Source organism: Rhodnius prolixus, unplaced genomic scaffold (genome assembly GCF_049639745.1).
Source record: "Rhodnius prolixus isolate KJV_2025 unplaced genomic scaffold, Rpr scaffold_6, whole genome shotgun sequence".
NCBI classification, from domain to species: domain Eukaryota; kingdom Metazoa; phylum Arthropoda; class Insecta; order Hemiptera; family Reduviidae; genus Rhodnius; species Rhodnius prolixus.
In genome coordinates this window covers 37,809,635-37,836,476 of record NW_027411634.1, presented here as the reverse complement: position 1 = coordinate 37,836,476, position 26,842 = coordinate 37,809,635, and the positions used below count along the sequence as shown (strand labels likewise).

General features: G+C 31.8%; 2 protein-coding genes across 17 annotated transcripts; one reads left to right on the top strand and one right to left on the bottom strand.

Moving 5' to 3' along the window:
* Positions 1-1,256: 1,256 nt before the first annotated feature.
* On the bottom strand, positions 1,257-24,154 carry LOC141460563 (caspase-3-like). Of its 14 annotated transcripts, XM_074140718.1 has the most exons (20): positions 23,405-24,129; positions 22,799-23,332; positions 22,645-22,714; positions 22,321-22,554; positions 20,485-20,683; positions 19,770-19,901; positions 19,588-19,692; positions 17,225-18,160; positions 15,388-15,551; positions 12,749-12,945; positions 10,578-10,719; positions 10,380-10,495; positions 9,379-9,546; positions 9,014-9,289; positions 8,618-8,917; positions 8,298-8,412; positions 7,664-7,814; positions 6,741-6,796; positions 6,455-6,589; positions 1,257-1,371 (listed from the first exon to the last, which is right to left on the bottom strand). In XM_074140718.1, exons 2-8 carry the CDS (start codon positions 23,296-23,298, stop codon positions 17,964-17,966), a joined length of 1,437 nt encoding a protein of 478 aa, XP_073996819.1. In that variant the 5' UTR covers positions 23,299-23,332; positions 23,405-24,129; the 3' UTR covers positions 1,257-1,371; positions 6,455-6,589; positions 6,741-6,796; positions 7,664-7,814; positions 8,298-8,412; positions 8,618-8,917; positions 9,014-9,289; positions 9,379-9,546; positions 10,380-10,495; positions 10,578-10,719; positions 12,749-12,945; positions 15,388-15,551; positions 17,225-17,963. The 14 variants fall into 14 exon arrangements, with proteins under 14 accessions (XP_073996819.1, XP_073996817.1, XP_073996814.1 ...); XM_074140716.1 differs by having other exon boundaries at positions 6,451-6,589; positions 12,749-15,551; XM_074140713.1 differs by having other exon boundaries at positions 12,749-15,551.
* Positions 9,483-16,406, top strand: Dbp73D (putative ATP-dependent RNA helicase Dbp73D). Of its 3 annotated transcripts, none has more exons than XR_012462139.1 (13): positions 9,483-9,639; positions 9,787-10,063; positions 10,413-10,554; positions 10,784-10,926; positions 11,004-11,190; positions 11,281-11,365; positions 11,438-11,538; positions 12,484-12,666; positions 13,545-13,836; positions 13,939-14,104; positions 15,585-15,719; positions 15,796-15,937; positions 16,034-16,406. XR_012462139.1 is itself a non-coding variant. In XM_074140711.1 (12 exons), exons 1-12 carry the CDS (start codon positions 9,626-9,628, stop codon positions 15,874-15,876), a joined length of 1,806 nt encoding a protein of 601 aa, XP_073996812.1. In that variant the 5' UTR covers positions 9,483-9,625; the 3' UTR covers positions 15,877-15,940. The 3 variants fall into 3 exon arrangements, 1 of the variants encoding a protein (XP_073996812.1); XR_012462140.1 differs by having other exon boundaries at positions 16,014-16,406; XM_074140711.1 differs by lacking the exon at positions 16,034-16,406 and having other exon boundaries at positions 15,796-15,940.
* Positions 24,155-26,842: the final 2,688 nt, after the last annotated feature.

Here is a 26,842-nt window from a genome sequence, read left to right as displayed (position 1 = left end):
TGGAAATCCAAAGCTAGATGCAACCTAGCAGATCTACAGGGGCTGATTGATGTAGAAGTATATTGCAACATGCGCAAGAAGTTATATGTACAAAAATTCTTTGACTAGAATAATAGTTCAACAGATTTTAATTAAACAGCAGACAACATGGAGGTGCCAGCGCGTTGTGTCTCACAGGCTTAACATTATGCTTCTAAATAACTGTTCCTTCATAAGCAGAAATCCGTCGCAGAAATTTTGGTGTACTAAAGATAGAGAAAAGAAAAAGAAAATTTGAAATAGAATTATTTAATCAAAAATACCCAAAATAAAATATATTAACATTAACCTGTATATTATATTGGCTAGGCAAATTAGTTTTTATATATAGAAGAAATAAGTACAATGCTATACTTTATACACTCAGAAAGTATGTAATAATACTATATTGAAAAAACTCTTATTTGTTAACTGCCTATATTCAAAATCGCACGTAGTAAAGATATAAGTTTATAAAGTCACTTACCTGCAAGTATCTAATGCAATAAAACTGACAAAAACACATTATTTGCTGAGGGAGTTATTATTTAATGGAGGTTGTCAGTCTTCTATTGTATTTAAAGTGCCCTGGTTGGAAAATTAATTTCTCTATTAGCAATTAGATTCAATTTGAATTGCTGGCAATTTGTTCTAGGTATTTGTTCTGAAAAATGATTTCTAGTTAAATCTCAAAAATTCAAAACAAAATACTACAAAAAGGTATTAGATGTTTCCCTTGAATTTAAAAATCTTACTAAGTATAATATGGTAACTATCCTAATTGTTCACAAACCTATCCTTTCTTTTTTATAACCAATAATTTCCATAAAAATTTAGAAAGAAAGGTGAACAAAAAGTACATTTTCATGCTATCTAGCGGCGATTGCTAAAACTAGATAGATTCAATTAAGGCTGAACTAGTTCAAGCTGTTGTCGCTAGATAGCATAAGCATTATGTTTACGTATATTTCAAGTTTGACTTATTAGTAATGTAATGGAACGCTAAAGAATTTATTCTTTTTTGGGTTTTTCCCTTTTTTCAAAAAATTGGCACCAGTTTCTAAATAATAAAATAAGAAATTCTAGGGCCATCAAAACTCTTGTTAGATAAAGAAAACAAATCCCAGAGACCAAATTCTTATTATAGCTAGAGTTGATTTTTAATAAATTACCGTAATATCTGTTCACTTGATAAATTACAAACAACAACTTACTAAAAGCAAAGTTATATAACTTACGGTTATTTTGAGAAGCTATAGATGTTGTAAAAGCGGTTGTCTGTAAATCCAAGGTTCCTCTGCATCCATGAGACTGTTGTGTCAGTAAACTACTGCCCGTTTTTGGTTTTCGTAACTGTTAAGAAAAATATTGTTGTTATGTTGGCTGTTGTTGGCGGTCTTATTGTTCTTGTATGCGTTTGCTATGTGTGTTCTTCTGCTCATCTCTAATACACGTGTTCTGTGTTAATATTTTCTTATTAAACCCCATTAAATTAATAACAGGTTATGGGCCCAGTTATTCTAAATTAAAATGTATATTAGTGTTACGGTTTACGTGATTAATTTAATAATTTCAAATAGTGCAGGTTATAAAAATGTCAGTGCTTACTTTGCCTGTGCCTATACTCTCAGCGAATAATTTCACGAACTGGAAATTTAGAATGAATGCAATTCTTGAAAAAGAACAGTTAGTTGACGTTTTAGAAAGTGACCCTCCAACTGATGCAGTAGCAAAGAAAATTTTTCTCATTAACGATGCAAAAGCAAAAGCCATCATAATTCAAGGTATTTCCGATAAACATCTTGACATTATTCAAGATTCTAAAACATCAAAAGAAATGCTTCAAGCTTTAAAAGATGTATTTGCGAGGTCTAGTTCTTTTTCTAAACTAACCTTATGGAGGAAGCTAGTAAACTTAAAAAGTGAGAGGTTTGAAAATTTGGAAGACCATTTTCTTAATTTTGATAAAATTATCAGAGAACTGAGTGATTTAGGTTCCACGCTGAACGAAAGTGATAAAATATGTCATTTGCTTCTTTCACTTCCAGAAGATTATGATACTGTGGTCACTGCTTTGGAAACTGTTGAAAAAATAAAAATGGATTTTGTGAAGGCACGTCTGTTGGATCATGAACTAAAAATTAAGTCTCAAGATATTTCTGAGACAGGCCTTAAAGCTCAAAATAATGGCTGTTTTAGATGTGGGGATAGTTCACACTTCCAGGCGAACTGTCCAAAAATGGTCCAGGGAAGCAACCAAACAAGAGGACGTGGATCAAACAGTAGAGGGTACCAATCATACCACAGAGCCAGAAGGACCCGAGGTAGCAATTTTCCTTCACGGCAGAGTCAAGGAAGAAAATTTACAGAAAGGGATAGCCATGCAAATCATGCTCAAAGTGAGAGTGAAGTTGATTTATTTACAACTGAAAGTTGTAATTCAGGCATGATCTTCGAAGAAAAATCTTTTATCTATGACAGCGGCGCTTCAAATCATTTTGTCAGAGGAGAGTTAAAACGTTTCATGAAAAACATTACAGAATTAGAAAATACAGTAAAAATAGTTCAAGCGGATGGCCGGCTATTGACAGCAAATGAAAGGGGGAAGTTGAGCCTTTATTGCCAGGGACAAAAATTCGTTATCGAAGCATTAATCGTTCCTGGTATGAAGCACAATCTTTTGTCTTCTTCAAGAATTGCTAGCCGTGGGGCGAAAATAGTCACTGATAAATCAGGTACAACTGTTTTCATTAAAAATAAACCTGTACTTTTCTTCAAGCCCAAAAATGGTCTTTTCCTTTTTGAAGCGGATAAATTTAATGAAGAGTGCTTTGTTGCTGCCAATGAAGGAGATCTTTGGCATAAAAGAATGGGGCACATCTCAATTGATGGGCTAACACAATTGAATTTACCTACTCCGCACAAATTATGCGAATCTTGTATAGAAGGCAAGGCAAAGAGGCAACCCTTTTATGAGAACAAAAAGCGTGCAACAGAAATAGGAAGTCTTATTTCAAGCGATTTAGTTGGTCCCATCACACCGAGTACACTCAATGGCGAAAAATATTTCCAGGTAATATTAGATGATTATTCCCACTTTGTAGTTGTTAAATTGCTGAAAAATAAGAGCGAAGCAGCTAGAAACTTGATATCATACATTAAAGAAATAAAAACTCAGTTCGGTTTAAGCGTCCGGCGCATAAGATTAGACAATGGTGGGGAAGCGAAATCGAAGTATTTTTTAAACTTTGTGGAAAGAAATGGCATTCGAATGGAATATACTATAAGTCATTCTCCTCAAATGAATGGCAGATGTGAGAGAATGAATGGGGCTCTACTCTCAAAATTAAGAACTAAATTAATTGATTCTGGGGTTCCCAAATATTTGTGGGGAGAGGCACTAAAATGTACTGTTTATGAAACAAATAGGTCACCAACTTCAGTTTTGCCTAGAGGTAAAACTCCCTCGGATCTGTGGAATGGGCGAAATGATCTGTCCAAATTGAAAATATTCGGATGTAGAGCATGGCATACTGTGACACCTAAGCCTGGGAAATTGGAACCCCGAGCAGTTCGTGCGGTAATGGTCGGTTACTGTGGAGGTGGCTACAGATTGTGGTTACCAAAGGAAAGGAAAATAATAAAGTCAAGAGATGTCAAATTCGATGAGTCAATCATGGTATACAAAGATAATAATATGGTCAAGGAAAATGGACAAGACACTATCGTTCCAATTCAAGGGGTAGAAAATAATCCAGTAATAAAGATTAATGAAGAGGGTGAACAAGTAGTGCAGAATGACTTACAAATGGGTTCTATGGATAAAAATGCAGAAGATGAAATAGTTACTACAAACAGAAAAAAGAAAAAACCTGGATATCTGGATGACTATGAGCTGTACACAGCTTACTGTTTTCTATTGTCAACTAATGAAGAACCAAAAACGTTTGAAGAGGCCATGGAATCAGAAGAATGGAAAAGTGCAATACATTCAGAATTAGAGTCTCACGAGAAACTTGGAACTTGGACCCCCGGAAAATTACCTGAAGGAATGAAAGCTATTGAAACACGTTGGGTGTTTAAAATCAAAGAAGATGGAACCAAGAAGGCGAGACTTGTGGCTCGTGGATTTCAAGTTCCTCAAGAAGAATGGGAATTCTCCTACGCACCAGTATGTAGGATCCCAACTGTTCGACTCTTGTTATCAGTAGCAGTCCAGTATAGCTGGATTTTAACTCAAATTGATGTCCCCACCGCCTTCCTGAATGGAGATTTAGATACAGAGGTCTATATTAAAACACCTAAAGGTTTAAAATGTCAAGAAAATACTTTCATTCTTAATAGATCTCTATATGGTCTCCGCTCCGCTCCAAAATGTTGGAACAATAAATTTTCATCCGTAATGAAAAATCTTGGATTTACACGATCTGATTATGATTATTGTCTTTACTATAAAGATAATATATACTTAGTTCTTTTCGTTGATGATGCGATACTGGCTGGGACGGAGGAGAATGTGAATTCATTATTGAAAGATCTACAGAAGAATTTTAATACAAAAAACTTAGGTTGTCCTAAATCGTTTTTAGGAATGGAAATTAATCATGTTAGAAATGGTTTACACTTGTCTCAAACTAAAATGATAGATCGTTTGACAAAAGAGTTTGGCATGGAGGTGTGTAGGACAATCTCAACACCTATGGAGGCTAAGTTCAAGGCAGATGAAAGCTTGGATATTATATATGATGTGCCATATAGGAGACTGATATGTAGTCTAATGTACATCTCTATAACAACAAGACCAGATATTACTTTCTCTGTATCATATTTGAGCAGATATCTCGACAAGCCAACCAGTCAAACATGGAAAGCTGGCCTAAGAATTCTACGTTACTTAAGTTGTACAAAAGATCTAAGGCTCCCTATTTCTAAAAATACAGGAGGCTTAGAAGGTATGAGTGATGCTGATTGGGGAGCTGATCAAAATGACTCTAGAAGAAGTGTCAGTGGATTCATATGCTTTCATGCTGGAAACCCTATCGCATGGTACTCAAAGAAGCAGAGATGTGTTGCTCAATCAACAATGGAGGCTGAATACATCGCGGCAGGGTTCGCTGCTCAAGAGTTAGTGAATCTTCGTGGTGTGTTAAGTGATTTGAGTCAAGTGAAAAGAGCAAGCAGTGAGGTGATATGTGAAAAAGTGTTAAAATCTGTTAAAGATGTGTTTAATGAGAAAGGACAAGAGCCTGATGAAATGAAAGCAGTTCTTAAAATAGATAACGCTAGTGCGATATCTTTAGCAAATACATTTTCAAATACCAAACGTGGCAAACACATAGAAATAAAATTTCATTTCATCAAACATCTGTGCCTAAATAATGTTATTAAAATTGACTATGTTCAAAAGAAAATATAGCTGATCTATTTACCAAAGCTCTAGGAGCCGAAAAATTTGAAACTCTTAGAAACTCTCTGCTCACTAATTGTTTTTTTAACATTTAATATCTTGTTAATTATTTTAGTTTATGTGGATGTTGTGTTATTAGTATTCAATTCGATGTTTCTTATTGTAGACATTAAGTAACTACATCTCATTGAGAGAGGGTGTTAAGAAAAATATTGTTGTTATGTTGGCTGTTGTTGGCGGTCTTATTGTTCTTGTATGCGTTTGCTATGTGTGTTCTTCTGCTCATCTCTAATACACGTGTTCTGTGTTAATATTTTCTTATTAAACCCCATTAAATTAATAACAGTAACTTCAAAATAAATACATTCTAGTGCGAAAATAGACTGATAGTAGTTGATTCTGTGAAAGATGAATTACATTGATATCAATGGTTGGTTACATCAACCACCAATAGATGTTGAGTATAGCAATGAATGTTAAAAAGTTCAATTTTTTTAAAAAAAAGTACTGGAATAGAAGTAAGCTAACTAAACAGAAGAGGAGTTTCTATAATACTCCCTAATCTAAATAAAAATGTTATAACAATTATTTTTAGAAACAAACAACTTAAATGATCTTTCAACTTGTCACTTTGATATAATGAACAGTTTCATATGTAATATGTCATGAAGGAGGTTTTCATATGAAATATGAAGAAGCGTTGAACGAATGTTCGATTCTTTTTTTTGGAAAATAGGTTAACGGGATATGTGGCTTCTTTTATTTTTGAGAACGATCACAGGACCCTCAAAGCCCCGATTTATTCAATTAATTTCACTAGAAAAACTTTTTTTTAACAAAACCTTTCAATACAAAGAGACAATAATCTTTTTACAGCCAAAGAAATTAAATATTCTTTATAAATTTCCTTAATGTCAACTTATCTTTTTCTAATAATAAGTTAATCGAAATGAAAGTAACAAGATTTACGGGCGCTAATGACCACAGCTGACGATGAACAAATTTTTTATATATATTCTACTTACTTACTTTTTTTTTTTTTTGTAGATGTAGAATATACCATTAGCTCTACCTTAGGTCACCACTCTTTTGTAAATCCGAATTGCTTTTTCAGTGTAAATCCGTTGTAGTAAAGAAAGATAGATAGGTAGAAGTAGGTATTCTCTGTAAAATGGATTACAATTTGTCAGTTGGTTATGCTAAATCCAATTAGTTGCACCCCTAACTACGTCTACAGATGTTAAGCAAAGTACAGTAACTGAATGTCTAAACGTACAATTTTTAAAGATATTGTATGGGTTGGAATGTAAGTTACCTGACAATTATTAGACCCCTAAGATGATTTCCAACATTATTTCCGCCTCTGAATGCCTGTAAGTATTAAAAGAAAAAGTAAGTACCAGAATTTATTATTAACATACAAGAAAAATTATTTTTTGAAGAGTTTCCAAGGCAGATCAACTTAAATAACCTTGCACTTTGCCAATTTAAAAAGATTGGAGATCTCCTATTTAGAAAAAAAATAGCTAAACAGGATGTGTAAGTTAAATCAATTGGTTTTTAATTTATTTTTTTGTATATTTGGTAGGAGCATTAGCAATTTTCATAACCTAAGCATCCTAATTGCTTGAATAACAGAGAATCACCTTATCCTAAACATCCTTCCAAAATTATAAAAGGTATGAAAGGTAATAGATGTAACTTGAAAATAAAAACAGAATTGATCGTGCCAAGTGCTGTTGAAACAACACATTAGTTAAGTCATGGCACACATTAATTTAGACATTCATTTATGGCAGATTTTGTATTGATATCTAAGCTTACATCAATACGCATTTAATGAAATTAAGTACAAATAGAATTGCTATTCTATTGGGGTTGGAGAAAGGTGTTCAAGTGTTCACATTAAAATACATAATTTCCAAACAAAAAATTATCATTGAGTATACAGTTTGGAAGTAATAAAGAGTTACAATAGATATCTAATGCTATTTTAAAAGAAAAAAAAACTGTTGTAGACACAAGCGAATTCCTCTTACGACACCCACTGGTCCTGATTAATCAACGGATTGTTAAATGAATCTGACGTAGAGAGATTTTTTTACTGACTAACTAAATCTATTCATTAACATTAAAACAAATGCAAATTATTGAATTAATACGATGTGAATTTTTGTGCACCCAGCACAAAATTATACAAAAAAAAAAAAAATGAAAAAGATATTTGAAGAAACTTACGTTTCTATAAGTAGATGTGGTTGAAGAGTGAGTTCTATGAGCAGGTGTAGGGTACGGAGTCGGCTCTACATTCCATTGTCGATATACAACTTAGCCGATCTATTGCAAGCCTCCAAACTTTTGTCTGCATTACTTTAAAATATTAAGTATCCTTAAGAAAGAAAAGTGCACATAGGAAATAAAACATCTGGTTACGCTAAACCTGATTAGTTATACCCACAATTTAGGGCTGCATATTTCTTGTAATGTTTAATTAATGTTATATACACCAGTATAGTTGCCATTGTTAATATAATTAATCTTTAGAAACATCTAAAACATCTTAATACGTTTGCCCGTATGTTACAAAATAAACTTTATATATTTAAATGTAAATAATGTTAATAATGTTAATAATAATAATAATGTTTAATATATATATATATATATATATATATATATATATATATATATATATATAATATATATATATATATATATATATATATATATATATATATATATATATATATATATATATATATATATATATATATATATATATATATAATATAGTTACACAACTTGCAGAATTGATATAAAGCTCGAAACTTCTAAGGTATAACGTTAAAAAATTAACTAATTCATAACTTACCTTTACTGTTAATGACTAAAAGTAGAGGTGCACTAGAAAACATGTTCGATAAAATAATAAAGGGCGCAAAGAACCGAAAATTCTTATAGAACTACGCTAAGTTGTCCAGAAGTAGCTGCAAAAGAAAAAAAAACATAAAATTATGATTTAATTACAATCTAATACAACTAACTGAAGTAGAAACACAACACTCAGTACAGTTCTACTCAGTAAATACATTTAAGGCAGTTTTTAATTTTCTTAGAATAGGTAAGTAGATTATATTTGTTTGCAGACCAGTATTTAGCACAAGATTTAAATTATCTGAAGTAAGGTCTTACATTATTAATTGCGCAGGATTATCCGAAACAATGTCTCACACAGTGAGTGTTACCCTATTACAGGTATGACAGTGTATTTTACCAGGATAAGAAGATAAACAAGTCCCTATTACTCGGGCTATTTCTAAAGATCTCCTCAGCCAATTAACAGAAAAAACAACCTTTATCAAGAAGATTCAATTTCAGTCATTGTTTTTTTTTTTGCCAAACCTTTAACCAAGGAAAATGAAATCATTAACAATATTTTTTACATTGTTACATTTAAGGTTGGTGAGACTTCTGCCCTGTCTGTTTATGTAACTGAAACCATTAAGATAAACACTCAATGTTAAAAATATTACAATTGTTAACAGTTTAGTTTACAGTCTTCAATTGAGATTATAACTATAAGATTACCTGCTTGCCAGAGTTCTGCAGATAACCAGTCAAGTTGAAATGTCAAAAAAAAAAAAAGATTGCAATTGGCATGTCTTACTTTTACAGCAAAGATCACTTATTACTATGAACTCTGCAATAAGGGAAAGGATTCGCTGAGTAGTTAGCGAATCCAGATGCTGGTCCTTACATTTTCTTTTCTAAGAGCTTACAGCTCATTGCCAGATGATGGACAATGTCTGTAAAGAAGGAATACAGTCCGGAGCTCGCACTGGAAAAGGCTCAGATGTTGCGTGCCTTAAATGCAAAAAAATATTCTGCAATTAACCTGTAGTTTGCTAGTCTTCAATTCAGATCATAAGCTTTATATTTATATATTATATTACCTGCTTGCTTGCTTTAGTACCAAGTAATGAAAGAAAGGTATCGATACTGATGTCATATCGAAAGTATTTAAAGTCTGCTACATCTGCTTAGGCTAGAACTGAGGTTATAAACCATCAAAACGTGGGACACAGGTTACAAATTGAAGGTTATGGTGTAATAGTTGATTCCTAAAAATAATTATTGGACGACCAAAATAAATTTTAAGCAAGTCTTAACATTTTCTTCTTGTTATATTACATAATAACAATGTCCACCAATAGGTAAGTTGATTAAAACTTCAGGATTCGCTGCAAACGTTTGGATTGATTTGTAAATTCAAGTGATTGAGTAGTTACATATACTGTGCTCCCTTTTGGAGTTTTCAATTTTCACCTACATTTGTGTGAGATCTGTTCTTGCTTTCATAGGTACAAGACAACTATAAATTCTGAAAATGCAACTGAAGTGGATCATTTTACTAAGTTTTTTAAAAAAGTAAAAAAGAGACAGCTAAAAAGGCAAGGATTAGATACAAATTTACCAATAAAAAAAGTAAAAGCCGAAGTAGATGAAAAAAATAGCAGTACAAAGTTTGACTTAAATACTCAAAAGAAAATATCCACTTCAACTTCTGTAAAAAGTGAAGGGTCAACCACTGAAAATTTCACTATTATTGGTGATCACAGTTTCAGCAAAAATGATAAGGTAAATTTATTAAATAATATATTATAAAAACTTGCTCTTACTTCTTCAGGTAATACACGCTGTAATTATGCTATCCGAAAAAACCTTCGAATACTTTCCTCATAAATAGCAAGTTACATTTTAAGTTGTGACTTACGATTACGAATCTCTGGACATAACTGCAGTTTACTTATTTTTCGGGTTTGAAGGACCAAGTTATTACACTACGGTGAAGTTTACTCTGTTCCCAAGAGCAGCTTTTCTCCAGGGAGAGGGAGGCTTCTACTCAGATTTAAATTAGATTAATTTAATTCAAGTTCATATTTTAAAATATTACCTTCATAAATCAAATAAAATTTCTTGTTTTCAGATTAAAGCAGTGCTTCCAAAGTGGCTGTCGCATCCTAAGTTGATCCATACTGATCTTTCACAAACCAGCTGTCCAATTCCAGACTTAAATTATAAGATAATGCTTAATTTAAAAGAAAATAATATTACGCACTTTTTTCCAGGTAATAAAATTGTAGTATTATACCTGAATTTTCAGGTTTCCTACTAATTTTTGTAAGCTTTTGATTTTTAGTTCATTCTAGTAATGAGAGTGTTCACACTAAATTTTCGTTTTGCATTACTTACATTTTCATCCTTGGAATGAATAGTACACGTAGTATTTTAAGCTGAAACAAACATACAATCGTTTTTACAAACTCCCACAATATCTTACAATTTACTGTTCATCAGTTCAAGAAGCAGTCATTCCGTGGGTTTTAAAACAAACTGAGAGAACTAGTAGATCCACTTGCAATTTCACTTCTCGTGATATTTGTGTTTCCTCTCCTACAGGATCTGGAAAAACTCTCGCCTATGTTTTACCTATTGTTCAGGTTAGTATTTGATGACTATATTTTCTTACGGATTCAGTACGATTGAATTGTTTAATTATATGAATGCATTATTTCAGGGCCTAATAAATCGCCTAGTACCAAGAATACGTTGCTTAGTAGTTGTTCCAGTCCAAGAATTGGCCGAACAAGTGGCTAATGTGTTTCGTAACTTTATTAAGGGATCAACCCTCAGAGCAGTGTCGATAACTGGAGGGAAAGTACCTTTACAAATAGAACAAGAACTGCTGTTGAGGAAAATTAAAGGTTTTTTTAACATTTTTAAAAAAAAGTAAATTTTTTAAAAGAAGGTGAAACATTTATAAAATTAAAAGGATTATTATTAACTAATTTCAGGTGTAGCAGATACCTATGAAAGTTTAGTGGATATTGTGGTCTCAACACCTGGTAGACTTGTCGAGCATTTGCAGAAAACAGAAGGGTAAGTATGCGGAATCTAGTTTGAATACTAAAGAAAGTATGAAGTTAGTAAAAATACATTGACATTTTTCAGGTTCAATCTGCGAAATCTTAAATATCTCGTGATAGACGAAGCAGATAGGGTAATAGATGGAATTCAGAATGATTGGCTCTTCTACTTGGAAAAACATTTAGGTAAACAGAATTACAATGGAACATCAAGCACGCTCATACGAAACAATCCTCCTCTCTGATCTTTCAAATTTACGGCCGTTCTGAGTTTCTTTATTGTCATTGCGAAGCTGACTTGAATTAGGAGAAATCTTTTGAATTCCATCGGATATAATACTGTTGTTGATAGTTAACCTCTTGAACACGTCCAGAAAATACTATGACCTCGACAATATTTTGAAGAAGAGCATCTTGCAACAGTTTAGAATTTTGAAGGATTCGGGTTTCTTACGAAGACGTCTGGTTTCTTATGAATGATTTAACGGAGCTGGGGAGAACGGCTGATTTGGAATTTCAAAAGGTAGTTTATTGCATCGTCAATTCTATTGCACCGTACCTACAGAATGACGTTAGACAGAAACTTAAGTGTAATGCCAAACGTAATTGCAATTTTACAGCAGATTAATTTAATTGCGTCAATAATTTATTCCCTCATAAATTATTTGCAAGTGTAACCTTTTTTATTTTTTTTTGAAAAATGAGCTATCGATTTAAATTAATTCCGACTACTGAACAAAGTTAAATTATTAAATTCATTTGCGTGTTATATTATTTTTCTTCTTCCAAACTTTGATAACCTCTTGTGCCTCCTCTTCCTTTAAAGGCGAATTTCAACAATCAGTGAAATAGGGTTAATGAGCTTAGTAGGTTCTTTACGCCTTGGCCCACAGTAATAGGCATTTTATACTGTTTTTTTTCCCCACATAATCTTTGATAACTTCATTACAAAAATCTTTTCCAAGTTTCTAAGTCACAAAAGAAAGACTTTTCCTTTCCAATTGGTCTTCTACTTTTAGTAGTTACGGTTCTACTTAATGAAGTACTCACTCAGGAAATTTCATATCTTATGTATTAGATTAGTTATCAAGTTAACTAAGAAACTTTTAATTTTCATAAATAATTTTACAGGTCAAGAAATATTCTCTTCGCTTTCCTTGAACTATCTGAGAAAAAGGAAATCAATTTTCCAAAAACTACTTTTCTCTGCAACTCTTTCTCAAGATCCAGAAAAACTGAAGAGATTAAATTTGTTCCAACCAATTCTATTTACTTCTACAGATAAGAATAAAGAAGCTTCGGAGGTTAATAATGGTAATCATGATAGGTTTATAATTTTTATTTCTAGATATGTTTTGTAACCGGAGATAAGAAAAATCAATAGCTAACTACTCACCCAAACACAACTTTTGCAAACACAGCTTTGGGGACCTATGCCCCACGGCACCGCATCCAAAAGAGGTTTATTGTGCCCATTTTGGATCTAGTAGACGAAACCTCCCCTACTAAGAAGGTTGAGGACTTTCCCTACTAGTTCTTTTTGCGCTACTATCTTTCATAGCGCAACAATAGGTGAGGCCGTTTCCTCCTCTCCTGAAAGTTTGGTAGGACTGCTTTAATTTCAGTGTAATGTGTATAGTCAAGATTAGTCTCGTTTCGAGTTTCAGAAAAACTAAAACTTATTATTACATAATTGTTTTTTTCTGTTACTAGTCTGCTATTTGACTTTTTTAACTGTTGGCATGTAGAGTAAGAGTTACTTTATGTTTTACTTTCTCAGGAAATATTATAGGTACTTTTCCGTTAGCCGGGCGCAAGCGAAAAACAGTTTTGGGTAAAACTGTTTTCTTTTCAACTTATTAATATTTGTTTATAGTTGAACGTTTTCTACTTTTATTCCGTTGACTTGGCTCGCGTTTGGTTCACAATTGGCGACATTTGCGCCCGGCTAACGGAAAAGTACCATATTATATTTCTCAAACTAAGAAAAAAAAGTATGGGTCAGTCGTAATTAAACGAACAATAAACAAATACTTGATAAGAGTCCACTTCCATAGTATCTTAGAATACCGATTTGTGACCAATCCTCTAGTTTAGTAATGTTAATTTACTTCTCGTTTCATAAATTGTTGCTGCAGTCTAATAGATATCTACTACGAATTGTAACGATTGGTTTAAATATTTTCCTATAGAGAAAGAAGAACGAATAGAATACTTAGGAAAGTTTACGATGCCTCGAGAATTAGAAGAACACTATACAGTAGTGGAAAGCTATTTTAAGCCGATTGTAATAGCAGAACTTCTCAGTAGTTACAGATGGCGTCGGGTACTTTGTTTTTGTAAATCTGCGGCTGAAGCAAGTCGACTATCAAAACTAATTTCTTTTCTATGTCCTTCTTTGAAAATTAGAGATATGTCTTCACTGTTGCAAAAAAGTGCTAGAAATTTAGTATTGCAACAGTTTAGCAATGGAGAAATTGATATGTGCGTATATGTTTTAAATAAATCTTTGTTTATATAATTCTAGTAAGAAAATAGTTGAATATTTTGAGTGGATTTTTTTTTTCCTATTATTACCTTTTGCAGGTTAGTAAGTACTGATGTTATAGCCCGAGGGATTGACATCCCACAAGTAAACTATGTTATTTCCTATGATCCACCAAAGTATGTTCGCGGATATGTGCACAGAGCTGGAAGAACTGGACGAGCAGGCATGTTGGGTACAGTGCTCACGTTGACCACTCCGTCACAGGTTAGTTATGAGAATTTTAATTTAAAGAAAACATATTTTCACGAAATAAAAATTTAAAATTGTAAATAAATTCTTCGTGGCAGTCTAATTTTATACCGTAATGTACATTGATTAAAGATTATTTAATCTGTTATACTAAGAAAAACGTACCACACAGATTCTTAAAACCAAATATTGTAAAGTAACGATGGTGCGAAGTACAATTAACTATTCCAATTAATACTACCGAATATTTCTTGCGTTAAAAAATGCTACAATAAATTCACTCACTAAATCAATCAGCTGGCACCATTTCAATTTATCCAACTAATCATTACGTACTACAGGTAAAATACACCGTCGGCATTGTTTCATAAACCAGCTGATATTGTTAGCACATTCCTACCATATAAATAAATAAATAAATATTTATTTAGTACAAAAAATAAATACTTTCTATTTTCTGAATCAATATACTAGTTTAAATAATGAAGAATGTGTTTACGGGAGTGGTTCCGGAGATTCATTCCAACAATATTACAAACTAGGTAAAAATAAATATATTTCGAATAGGTAAAAAGATTTTTCTGGATAAATATGGAATTAAAGTACGTTTTTTTGAAAGCAATAGCCACTTGCTCCTTTCTACTGCTTTTACTAACCAATAAAGTAACACAAATCATAGAAACTCTTTTTTTAACTATATATGGTAAAATAAAATAATAAACAAAGAACAGAAGAAAGGGGAAAACTTTGCGAGATATCGCTCCAATGGCCGATATCAACCCCGGTGGGATTGCTTTTTCCGAAGACGGAGAATTAGTTCTCGTAATACAAGAGCGGGGTGATTGGGTTTAGATCACCTGCGTTGTTGCAGGGTGAGTTGTGAGAGGCACGGTAGATCTAAATAAAGTTTAAAGGTCGCAGTGTAGCATACATTCAAAATATAAGAAACAAATCGGGTTAAACTCACACAACTTTCTCTAACTACGATTCTCAAAGTTCTTACCCAAAAAGTTTCTTCAAACTCCGAACATTTGAGGCATATTTAGTTGTTAAGGTAACTATCCTTTTTAAATTTACCTCAACACTACTCTTAATTAAATTTTCGGGAAATATTTTTTCTAACTCGAAGGTCTTATAACGAATATTTCTGGAGAAAACTCAAAATTGAAAATCTTCATATTTACAATACCGTTCTCATACATAGTAGTTAATTATTTAGTTTTTTATTAATATCCCTTACCTTTTCTGTAAGCATGTGAACACGTGTATGTATTTTTTAAATTAAAATGAGAATTTACCTTTGAAAGTGTCGAAAAAGACCTGTTGGATGGAGGTAGCTTAGCCTAACTGGCCTCTGCCCCAAGTATTCTACTTTTTGTATTCTAGATGGGCTCGCATGGAATCATAATTTTCTCCTTCAACCAATTATATCGAATATATTGCCACATGTTTTCTTTTTATGCTAGAAAAAAATTCAATTGTATTAATCTTTTAGATTGTACCTTTTACACAAAAACTCAAGGAAGCCAATAGAAATAATGTTGATGAATTAAAAATGAATGCAGAAATATTTGAGAGAAGATCGAGACGTTTTAAAAAAGCTTTACAAAAATTAAAACTTCAGACTGAGGTAAAAAAGATCATAGATTCAAACCTATTTACCTCTTCAAAAAATAGTTGAAATTTACCTTTATTTTGTTTGTAAGGAATCTGAAGAAAAAGTACCCCATCTAAGGAAATCCAAAGAACTTAAGAGGAAAAGAAGAAAAAAGAAATTTTGTTCTTGAAAATTGTAAAAGAATTTTTTAAGTTGAAGAGATTCAAAATGAAGAGATTACTAAACATGAAGTAGGTATATTTATCTACGTATATATTTTTCCCAGCAATTATCTAAAACATTTCTTATTTAAAAATTTTCAAATAGACCCTATTTATTTTATCCAGATATGAATGTTGAAAAAACTGAGCAATTACGAAAACATGTCAAAAATAAGAGAACTTCATGAACACTTCTAAAAGATTGTTTGATGGTGTAGGAACAATATACTTTTAAGCGTTTACCTTTTAAATCAACCGTTTGATTGTTAATTGAATACTGGATTCGCAAATTTTTATAATATTAATTACTTTACTTTTAATTTAATATGTAATATTAATTTTCCAAACTTTTGTTGTAATTATGTAAAATTTATGTATTTTTCAATCTTATTTTTTTTAATTTTAAATATGAATTGAATATTCCAGAATAATGTGAATTAAAGTAAAAAATTATGTTCAAGATCTATAATCAAATAAAAAGTTTTTTTGATTACGTTTATTATGTTTTTCAATTAATGCCTAAATTGTAAAGAATTTATAATTTATAAATTAAACATATTTATAAGTAAACAGAAATGGAGGCTATGCGTACAAGGTAGAGTGGTTAGAATAGAAGAAAAAGTGGACTACGACTCGAAGTTCTAGTACCTAGGAGCGCATTTAAACGAGGATGGATATGTGGATGAAGAGATTAAAGAAAAAACGGGTGTCGGAGGTAGGTTGTTTAGATAGGGCTTTCTCAATAACAGAAGCTACCGATCTGTAGGTCGATGTTTCTCCCGATACTCTTAGGAGTGTGACTAAAAAAACACAAAAGAAAAAAAAAGGCAACTGAGATGATGTATCTGAGGAAGATAGGCGGAAAAACCAGAAGAAACAAGATTCGTAACGCCTCAATAAGAACCAGCTTGTATGTACAGCCAGCAAAAGAAGTAATACAAAAGATGTTGGCACGTTCTAGAGGATTCCGATAGAAAAGTTAGAATGGCATATGAAGCATAAGTGAAAGAATGGATAGGAACAGGTCCACCGCAATGCAGATAGGAAGAGTGAGTAAAGGAGGCGTGCGAGAGAAGAGGAATTTGTGTGGAAGGGCAGGAGAGCTTTGGCAGACGACAGAGAAGAACATAGGAAGAAATATAAGAAGGGAGACTCCCATCGCTATGGCGTAGATTATGATGATGATAATCAAGAATAAGTAATATATTAACCATAAATTTGTAAGTTTAAACCGCGAGCAGAGACATGAGGTTATTGATTAAAAATATAATTTTTTGGAACATTTTCAACAACAAAAATCTTAAGTAAAATACTTACCGGATTTCCTCCTTCCATAATTCTTAAAGTTTTATGATTAGAAAATTTTCTTCAAAAGTTTATTTCCCCTTAAATGAATGTAGATAGTGTGAATGTTCAACAGATTCTCTTGCAAGAATCTAGAAGTTGTTTACAGTTCATTAGTGTCAAGCATCCTTAATTTAATCTTTTTTCTTTTTTTATTTGTCTCGGAATCCTGTATTTAATTTTGTGATTGTTTCATTGAACTACTGGTGAAGCACCAATAACCCATATTTTACTAGAACCAGGAAAAAAAGTCTTTGGTGATTTAGTATATAAAATACTGTTTTAAATAAAAAACGTTTTTAAATATGATTTAATCAACAATCAAACTGATTAAAAAATCTCCAATTTCTGGAGGTGAAGGATCTGTTTGCTTAACTATAAATATTTACAACGTAAAAAATAGAGGTTTACAAGAAACATATGTTTACAACAATTATTGCTTAGATAATAAAAGTTTGCTTAGAATAGTAAAAAGGGAAGACTTTTTTTAAGTAATTAAGGTTAAAGTAAGGTTTTTGCAACTGGGCGCCTTACAGAAAATACTGGTTCTACATTTCAGAGATGTCCAACTTTATTTTATAGTTGTGAACAAATTCGGAAAAACGTATTGATTTAGCAGGTGGATGGTTTTTTAATAACCACAATCTTAAAGGTTGAATTCAATCAATCTTACTCATACTGTATTCACATTTAGAGCAAATCTATTGTAAGATTATTCAACTTTCCTTATAGTAAAATATAGATCTTTTTCTAGGCGGCTGTGAAATTCTGGCATAGAGCGAAGTTTTTCTTCAGTATTAAAAACAGATTGATTGGAATGTCTTTTTTGTACAATTTTTAGTAATTTAGTCAATTCAAAATCTGGATGCTGTTCAAATACCTCGCACATAGTCTGGATGTACCATGTACCTAAAAAAATAAAAAGCATCTGTTTAAAAAAAATTATATACTTAAATTACTATTTATAAAATCGCCTTAACAAAAACTTACAGCTTAAAAAGTTAAGTATAAGGACTGATTAAACGACAAAAGATACACATATCAAAAGTACTCAATACTGCATTCACAACATTTCGTAATTTCAAGAGAAAACAAAAGCTTTTACGATGTATTAATTAGTTTAGGAGATAATGGCCGCTAATCTTTTCATAATTAAAAACACGACCTAAATTTAAGTCTCAATATCTTACAACTATTTCTTTAAAATGTTTATACAATTTTGGCAACTTAGGGAATACATCAACCCTTTTTTTATTCGAGTAAAATATAAGGCTTAATGATGTATTAGTTTCGGAGAAAATAGCAGCTAAAATTATTATATTTTAAAACACGCCCTTTATAACTCTCACTCAATATCTCGTTTTAATTTCATCATATCATAAAATCATAAAACATTTATTGAAATAGTCAACATCTAAATACTAGTCAAAGATCAAGTCCAACGACTGATTAGTTAAAGGGAAAATGGTAGCTATAATTTTTTCGTAGTTCAAAAATTGCCAAAAATGTAACTTTGCATGTCTCCTACATTCATCAAATAATTATTATATATATGTATATATTATACACCTAAAGGCAATGACAGTATCTACATTAATGATCAATTCTAACACTGAATTAGTTCAGTGGCAAATGACAGCTAAACAACTAGTTCAAAACACGACCTAACTTTGTCCCAAACTCTCATACAATGTTCAAAAATCAGTTCATTATGAAATTTTGGGGTACGCAGAAATGCCTTTAGTTGCTTTGAGGAAAAACTCAATTATTTCAACAATGTTCAAACTCAACAATGTTCTATATTTTATGACGGACAGAAAAATATAGTCTTGATTCATTATAGAGTTATTGTTAAATTTTTTAAAATGTAGTTACATTTTAGCATTTCTAATCAAAACTTCGGGCCAATTGCGCTTATATCCGCTCTCTATTTTGAAATCTATAGCATTATAGCATGTTATTATTATATAAGTACTAATCCAGAGATCTTACAAAGATATTTCCACCAAATAATTCGAAATCGAAAATTAGACATTATCGCAATATTTTCCTTACCTAGTAAAAGAAAGTTTAAACGCAACTGAATAGGCAATTTATTCTGAAAAGAAGAGGAATTTTCGTGAAACACTGTAGAATGAATTTTACAAAAACTAGGTTTTCTCTGCAGGGAACAATTGTGAGAGAGGAATACAGCTGCTCCAGAAACTTTCAAGTTTTTAAAATCCTCCTAGTAGTACCCTACTAGAAGTATGCTAGTAGTAAATGAGTATGTTACAATTTTTAGTTCTAGTGCTAAGCAAAAAAAATAAATTAATAATAATAAATAAATAAATAACCTTTCTCGACATGACGATATGAAGCAAAATTCGGGATTGTCGCCATACAAAATATTGTATCTTTCGGCCAAACAGAAATAGGTGCGTCCGTTACCAATTTGGATGCTAATTAGAAAACATCAACTTTAGTTTGATAAATCAATTATCCAATAAGGATCCTTTATTTATAATTAACAATGTACCTATAAGGTATGTATCTCCTTGACAAGCCTGGATTATTATCACCTTAGGTTTTCCCTGTAACTCTGACAGTAGTAAGGAATAATCTATCGATGTAATTTTTACCGGCTTGGAATCACTTCCAAATATAAGTCCTATAAAATTTCCAGTTCAAAAATGATAAAACAATAAAATAACTAAATGAAAATGTGGTTAGGTCGTGGCATATTTCTTGTATCCCTGGTCGTTTACGAACTATCATAGTTTCGAAAAGCGGATCACGTCAAAAGAGCCGTGTCAGCTTGAAAGTCAATTGCGGTGAAACACCAAAATTATCTTCAACTCGAAGTTTGTGCTAGTAGATTCAGGAGACTGGAAGCAATTTCTTCTAGCAAACGATCACATGGGTAAATAATGAGGAAGTATATATGGATAAATATTGCTAGGAAGCCCAAAATGGGCACACATTTTTTTCTAAATTGTATTCGAATCTGCTGTTGATATGCTTACGGAAACAAGTATCTGTCTAGCTTCCAAGAATAGATAGATTGAGAGCATTATATTCCGACGGATAATCGGTAGTACAAAATGTTGATTTGTATTTCAGCTCAGAGTGATAGTAGGATGAGTTAATGGGTCATTAAAAGATTAATTTGGTAGAATTGGTGAATGCAACATACGAAAGATTTTTTTTGAAGGGGGAATAATGATCAGGTTAGTAAAAGTTTTCACACTTACCTTTATATCCATGCGAGAGAATTATTAACATAAAAATCGAATGATTCGGTTTGAAATGTGTTTTAACTTTCTCTTGAATAGTTGTTCTAATATTTGTACTGGCTACATTGTGAACAAATTCAAATTCAAATTTTAGCATTTTCAACATCCTCTCAAGGGAATCACAATCTTTTTCAGTTCCAATTCGTTCGTTTAGTTGCTAAAATATAATGCTATTATGTACAAATTCATTTTCTATTTTAAATGTTCATTCTAGGTTAAACTAATATGACCCTCCAATATAGCAGCCATGACTTAAGATTGCCCCAGTGAACAACGAAACTTTCCCGGTATTTGCTCAGATCCAGTCACCTTCTTAGAGGTTTAAATCTCTGATTAGTTAAATCTAAGTCTTGAATGCAATCTTTCCTTTATTTACTAAAATTTTAGACAGATAAGTTACAGCAATGAGATACAAGATCCATATCTGTGTCGAAACATATGGCAAAAATGAAAAAGAAATGTTCCAAGACCTACATCCAACTAGCACAGTTCAAAACGTAAAAAAACATATAGTAATGCAATACTTTTAAAAAATAAACTTACAAAATTGTGTGGCTATTAATTTTAAAAAATAACATTAGAAATGTACATGTTATCCCTCCTGTTACTTCTCTTAAGAAGAATGAATTGCAATAATCTAGATTAAATACTTTGTGTTTTCAAAAATTTATAATATAGATTTGAGAACACATGAGTCAAGTGTTTTTTATAAATTCAAAATCAGTCAAGCGAATGTTTCACATTATTTCTTTCTTTTTCTTTTTTTAATTTTCTCAAAAACGGCCACTTAGATTTTTTAAAAATTTTATTAAGCTCAAAAAGTACTATAATTTTTATTTAAACATTTCCCTGGAGAATTCGATTAAGGGACCGTTCTAGGCGATGGATGATTGGGAGTCGGTCAAAAGCAATTTCAATGCAATTTACGGACTTAATATATTATAGGGATTTCATATTAACCAACATTCCAAGCTTAAAAAAAATCGGTCAATCGAAAGTCACTTTGCTGAATAGTACATTCAGATTTTAGCAGTTTTTTTCATTAAATCGAAGATTTCAATAATACTAATGCAATCAACTTTTTTTTAAAAAACAGGAATAAAAAAAATAAAATAAAAAATAAATAAAGTAAATCCTTTTTGTTCAGGTGGGCTTTCAGAAGGCTGAGAGCAAACATACATTACTATCAATTTTTCTAATTAAGCATTAAACAAAATTTAAGGCCTAAGACCGGGAATCGAACCAACTGAACCACAATACAACGTAGCTTTGCGGGCCTTGCCTCTTACTGCTCAGCTACCGTCACGCCTCCAACGCCCGTAAAGCGGTACAGCACGAAACCGCGATTGAAAATTAACCGGACTTAGAAATAATCATGGGTCCCATTATTCTGCGATTACAGAAAAGATATAATTATATGAAGTTTATGACTATTACAAGTGAAAGTGGGAATCCAGTACTACGATACATAGCTTTGCGGGCACGCCACTAACCTCTCGCTACGTGGCACCTTAGTAATAGGCCCTCCCGAGTAAACTAAACCTAAATTTTAGTTCACTATTCCACCTGTTCTTTCGTCATGATTTTTGTACTCAGAACTGACCAAGAGACGACTTTGTAAATGTTACACGAGTTACACCGTGCAAAGAGGTATACTAATCACATTCACAGACCCATAGGAGTCTATCTTACTGCTTTTTCCAAACCCTTCATCTTTGAATATCCCAAAACGTTTTACATTTTTTTAATGTCTACTATTGTGAAACTAATGAGTAAATAATAAAAACCACTTACAAGACCTTCATTAGATGGATCTGGAGTAAATTTCTTTTGATTTATTATAAGGCAAAACCCAATATTATTAGGATCGATTATTGAGTAAGCTTCATTTGCTAGCGATTTCTCCATTAGGTCATCACATTGGGAATCCTGTAGACCAAGAAGTAATTCAGCCAATGTTTTCTTGTGAATGCTATTGTCACCATTGAATTCTATTGTCAAGAAATCAAGGAGAGGGCGAATGTTGATCTAGATAACAGAATAGAATTACTTTATGATAAATTTTTGTTTACAGACCAATTATAAAACACAAGTAATTAAAAAACTCATAAAGTTTACCTCGTCTTCAATACATAATTTCTCCTCAGAGATCCACTTTAATAAGTATATTTCTAAATAATTTCTGTACCTAATACATAGAAATCAATTAGATTCAAAATTAATCTTTCAGTCTAAAGCATCACCACTTAAAAGCCATGAACTTGCTACAAACCTTAATTCTGTCTCCCCCATTTTTTTTAGAAGTGCTTCGACATCACTTCCGATTAAATTTTCACACATTTTATAGAGGCCAACTCTAACGTTGGGTATTAAATATCCATGATTATATTGATGTACTGCATTAACTGCTTCTATATTAAACTGTAGTAATAACTTGTAATTTTTTATCAAATATATACTTTCATAAAATTTACTTTCCCAATTATCGATAGATCCAATGGCATCTGAACACCACTGGCAAATTAAATTTGAATTACCATCTTTAAAATACTGTTCAAGATCAGTAAATGTTTTTTTAGCATCATTATGTAGCAGAAACATTATTGATACTATTTCATACGGCTTTAAAGTCTGTTCCGCTGTCTTAATTTTTTGTAAAAATTCTTCATGTTCCATATTTGTAGGAGGTGAGTTATTCAAACGTGATCGTAATGAAGAAACAAATGAAGACGACAAATTGTCGACCTCATAAGAATTGTTAAAGTCACTCATCTTAGAAAAATTATAATCTTTGACGTTTAATAACCTGAAGTTAAATAAGAGTTACTTAATTATTACAGATATTTAATAACTGAATAAATGGCTTAAACAAACTTACAGCACTTTCTAGCTAACTTCGCCTTTATTATAATTTTTTTTTTCTCAGGTTACCACTGTTAATCCCAGACTCATTACTCATTACTCGTAATCATAAAACAGCCTCGAAACCTGTGAGGTTATACTGACCTTTGTGACTAAAATTGTTTGAAGTATAATGGCAATGTTGCCATTAACTCTTGATTCAGTTTTGATAATGGGTTAAACTTCCACTTCTTTATTGTTTTTGAGTCTGATAACTGAAGGTTTTTTAATAGATAGAGGGGTAGACCCCACGATTAACCGCTATTCCGGGAGAACCGTCCTTTTTGAGGTGCCCTCTCCAATGAAGTTGCCTTCATCATGGGTACAGAGTTTTTATAACTTTTTTGCAGTTGGACCTTAAAGTGTTGCTGTTGACTCATCTCGTGAGCACTTACGCCACCGCTCCTTAGGTGTAGGGAGGAAGCCAGTTTGTTTACGATCCGAAAGAATTGATTACCACAATCTTGACTAAGGTTGCCTAGCTTAACAGGGTTTGTGGCGTGAAGGAGAGAGTGGAATTAAGATAGTGAGGCCATGATTCCCTTAATTCTCACCACCTTGGAATATTTTTCGTTTTATCTTTTCTTCTTTTATATATACATAAAACGCGTCAAATAAGGTTATTGGCACCCGGAGCTTTTTCTAGTGCACTGCCAACTTGCGGACAGTGCTTTCTCGTTACAGACAACACTGGTTACTTCTGGATGGACAAGCTGGATTCATACCCGAGATCTCCGCGTTGGAATCCAGTATACGCTAACACCTCAGATAATCCCTTCCCTCTTTTCTTATTCACTTCCATAAACGTGAACACAATCACATTTCATGTAATTCGCTAAACGGTATCATTTGAACTGGATATAACTGCAAGTACCTTAACAAATTCTATATTTCAAGCACGGAATTTATAGTAAAAGAAAGTCGGGCGTATTCCTAGATTTTAATTTTAAAAATTCAATTCTTTATAAAATTATATAATAAACTTCTACAGCTTCAATAACTAAAACTTTTATTAATCAGTACCTGGGATTTATCTCGGAAGTATTCAATTACACGAACATCTCTTCCCAGTGTACTTAAACGCAAAAGAAAAAAAAAGGGAATGCGTCCGTAGTAGGCGACACATTGGCACAACTGAAGGATTCGCAGTGCAAATGGTTTGACCACATCTCCATTTCGGGGAAGATTGGCTCACATTCAAAATCAAATACATCTGGTTTTAAAAAACTTACTTTCGTAGTCTCCTTAATGGTATGTTTGCCTTACTTCTCTAAAGAAGTGAATTAGAAAAGATTCATTTGTCCACATCATTCAGTAACTAAAACTAAAAAAGATTATGATAGAAAATAAGTAGAAATGTTCAACATGGTATTGAGTTCCTTAATTCGAAATTTTGTTAATGAATGAATCTGTAACATTCAAAATGTAATAGAAAGTCCCTGACCATCCGATAATAGTCAAAGAAGTTTCGAGCGATTCTCTCACCATATCTTCGTGTAGAAAACGGAGACTCCTTCCAATGTCCTCTCATAAGCTAGTAATGAAAAAATACTAAAAATGTGAAAAATCCATTCAGTAAAGAGGTTCTTCCGATTGACAATTTTCTTTAAACTCCAAAATTTAGTAGCACATGTAGCCCTTCTTAATATATATATTTTTTTTATATATGATTCATTATCAAACGGAAGCGTACTTTAGAAAAACCCTATTCACCTCCTTCCCAGAAGTGTCTTGAATTTTTTGTGTGTGCAGAGGTGCACTTTCGGCCTCCGGACTATGTTCTTTCGTAACAGACTGCACTGTAACAAAGATGCTTGTTTACACAAACTCGAATCAATGTCTAACTTTGAAACCATAAGAACAAATATTTCCTTAAAACTCAATTGTCAAAAATATGACGTGATTTCTTACTGCAGAAAGTAAAAATACGGAGACAAATATCAACTTCCGATGAAAAACTCCTTACGGTATGAAAGGGCTCCAAAAGTAACATTCAGTCAATTTGCTTCTGTACGACTATCGAAAATAAAAATCCTTTGCATATATATGAGTATCTAGCTAATTGGCCTCACTTCGGAAAAAAAAAATCTAATAGAAAAATCATTAGAAGGTGATTAAATTATATCCTTCAAAACAAGTGAAAGTTATAAGATAACCTACGATGTGTGAAAAGTAAACAATGCCTCGCAAGCCAGTAGAGAAGAAAGTTACACAGATTAGTAGATCCATGCCATTACAATAGGTGCAATGGTCTACGGCAGGACTACAACAAAGAAAAATCATTATTAATAACAAATATCTCATAGCAAGAATAATGTAATAGTCAAAAAGTCAGTAACAAGAACGTGATAATACATAGGTTGCACGCAGTATGAAAAGTAAGATCTAGCAAAAATAATAAATTAAGAAAAGCTTTAACTAACTTCCTTCTAAACCTCTGTATCAGAATAAGGAATTTAAGATGCTTTGTTCTTCTCTCTTTCTCAATTTTGTGTTAAAATAAATCAACTGCCTTATCATGTAAAAAATAATACAACTACTTGAATTTATATTTCTATTTATTTTTCACCAATTTTTTTATTTTTATTTTTTTGCTTGGCAATGAGAAATTCACATGATTTTTTTCCCTTTGTATTTAAACAGCAATCAAAGTTCTTCATAAAATGTATGTTGTTCAATTAAGATTATTGATAAAGGCCACCACCTTTATTGTAACTTTTCTATTCATTAATTCAAGATGTGACAATTTTTTTTTCATTAAAAAAAAATCTATATAAATACGAGTATACGCAAATACAAATATAAAAAAATAACAGTTGAAAGTAATGATGCATTTACGAATAGTTTTAGAAAACACAATACATTTTCATTCAAAGCTTTTTAAGTAGTTCAAGTTTTCACTTTTTTTAAATAAGTAAAGGTTACTATAAATCACCTGGTTAGTAATATAATAATCTGCCAAAGTTTTGCTGGGTCACAAAATAAAAAAACTTCAAAAACACTACTGAAGAAAAAATATCTGTTTACTTGCATAATTTTTAATTCTTAAAAATGCCTATACATGATTTTTTTTTTTAATTTATTCCAAACATATCATTAAAAGACTTCTAATTAAAAATTACGTATTAAATATAATTTTTTAAATTATTAATATTTTGTTTACTTGAGACACTGTCCAAAAAAAACTGTTTTTGCGAGAACCTCTCTTGAATAACAAGTAAAATGCCTCCTAAACATATTATTATATACACAATTTTACAAAGTAACAATATTTACAACAATATTACCAACGTAAAATAAATCCTGAATTGTGGGGAAATAAAATTATTGTGTAAAAAAATTATTTTTTTAATATATAAAAATATACGCTAGTATAGAAACAATATTTCAAATATATTTAATATATCAACAAGCT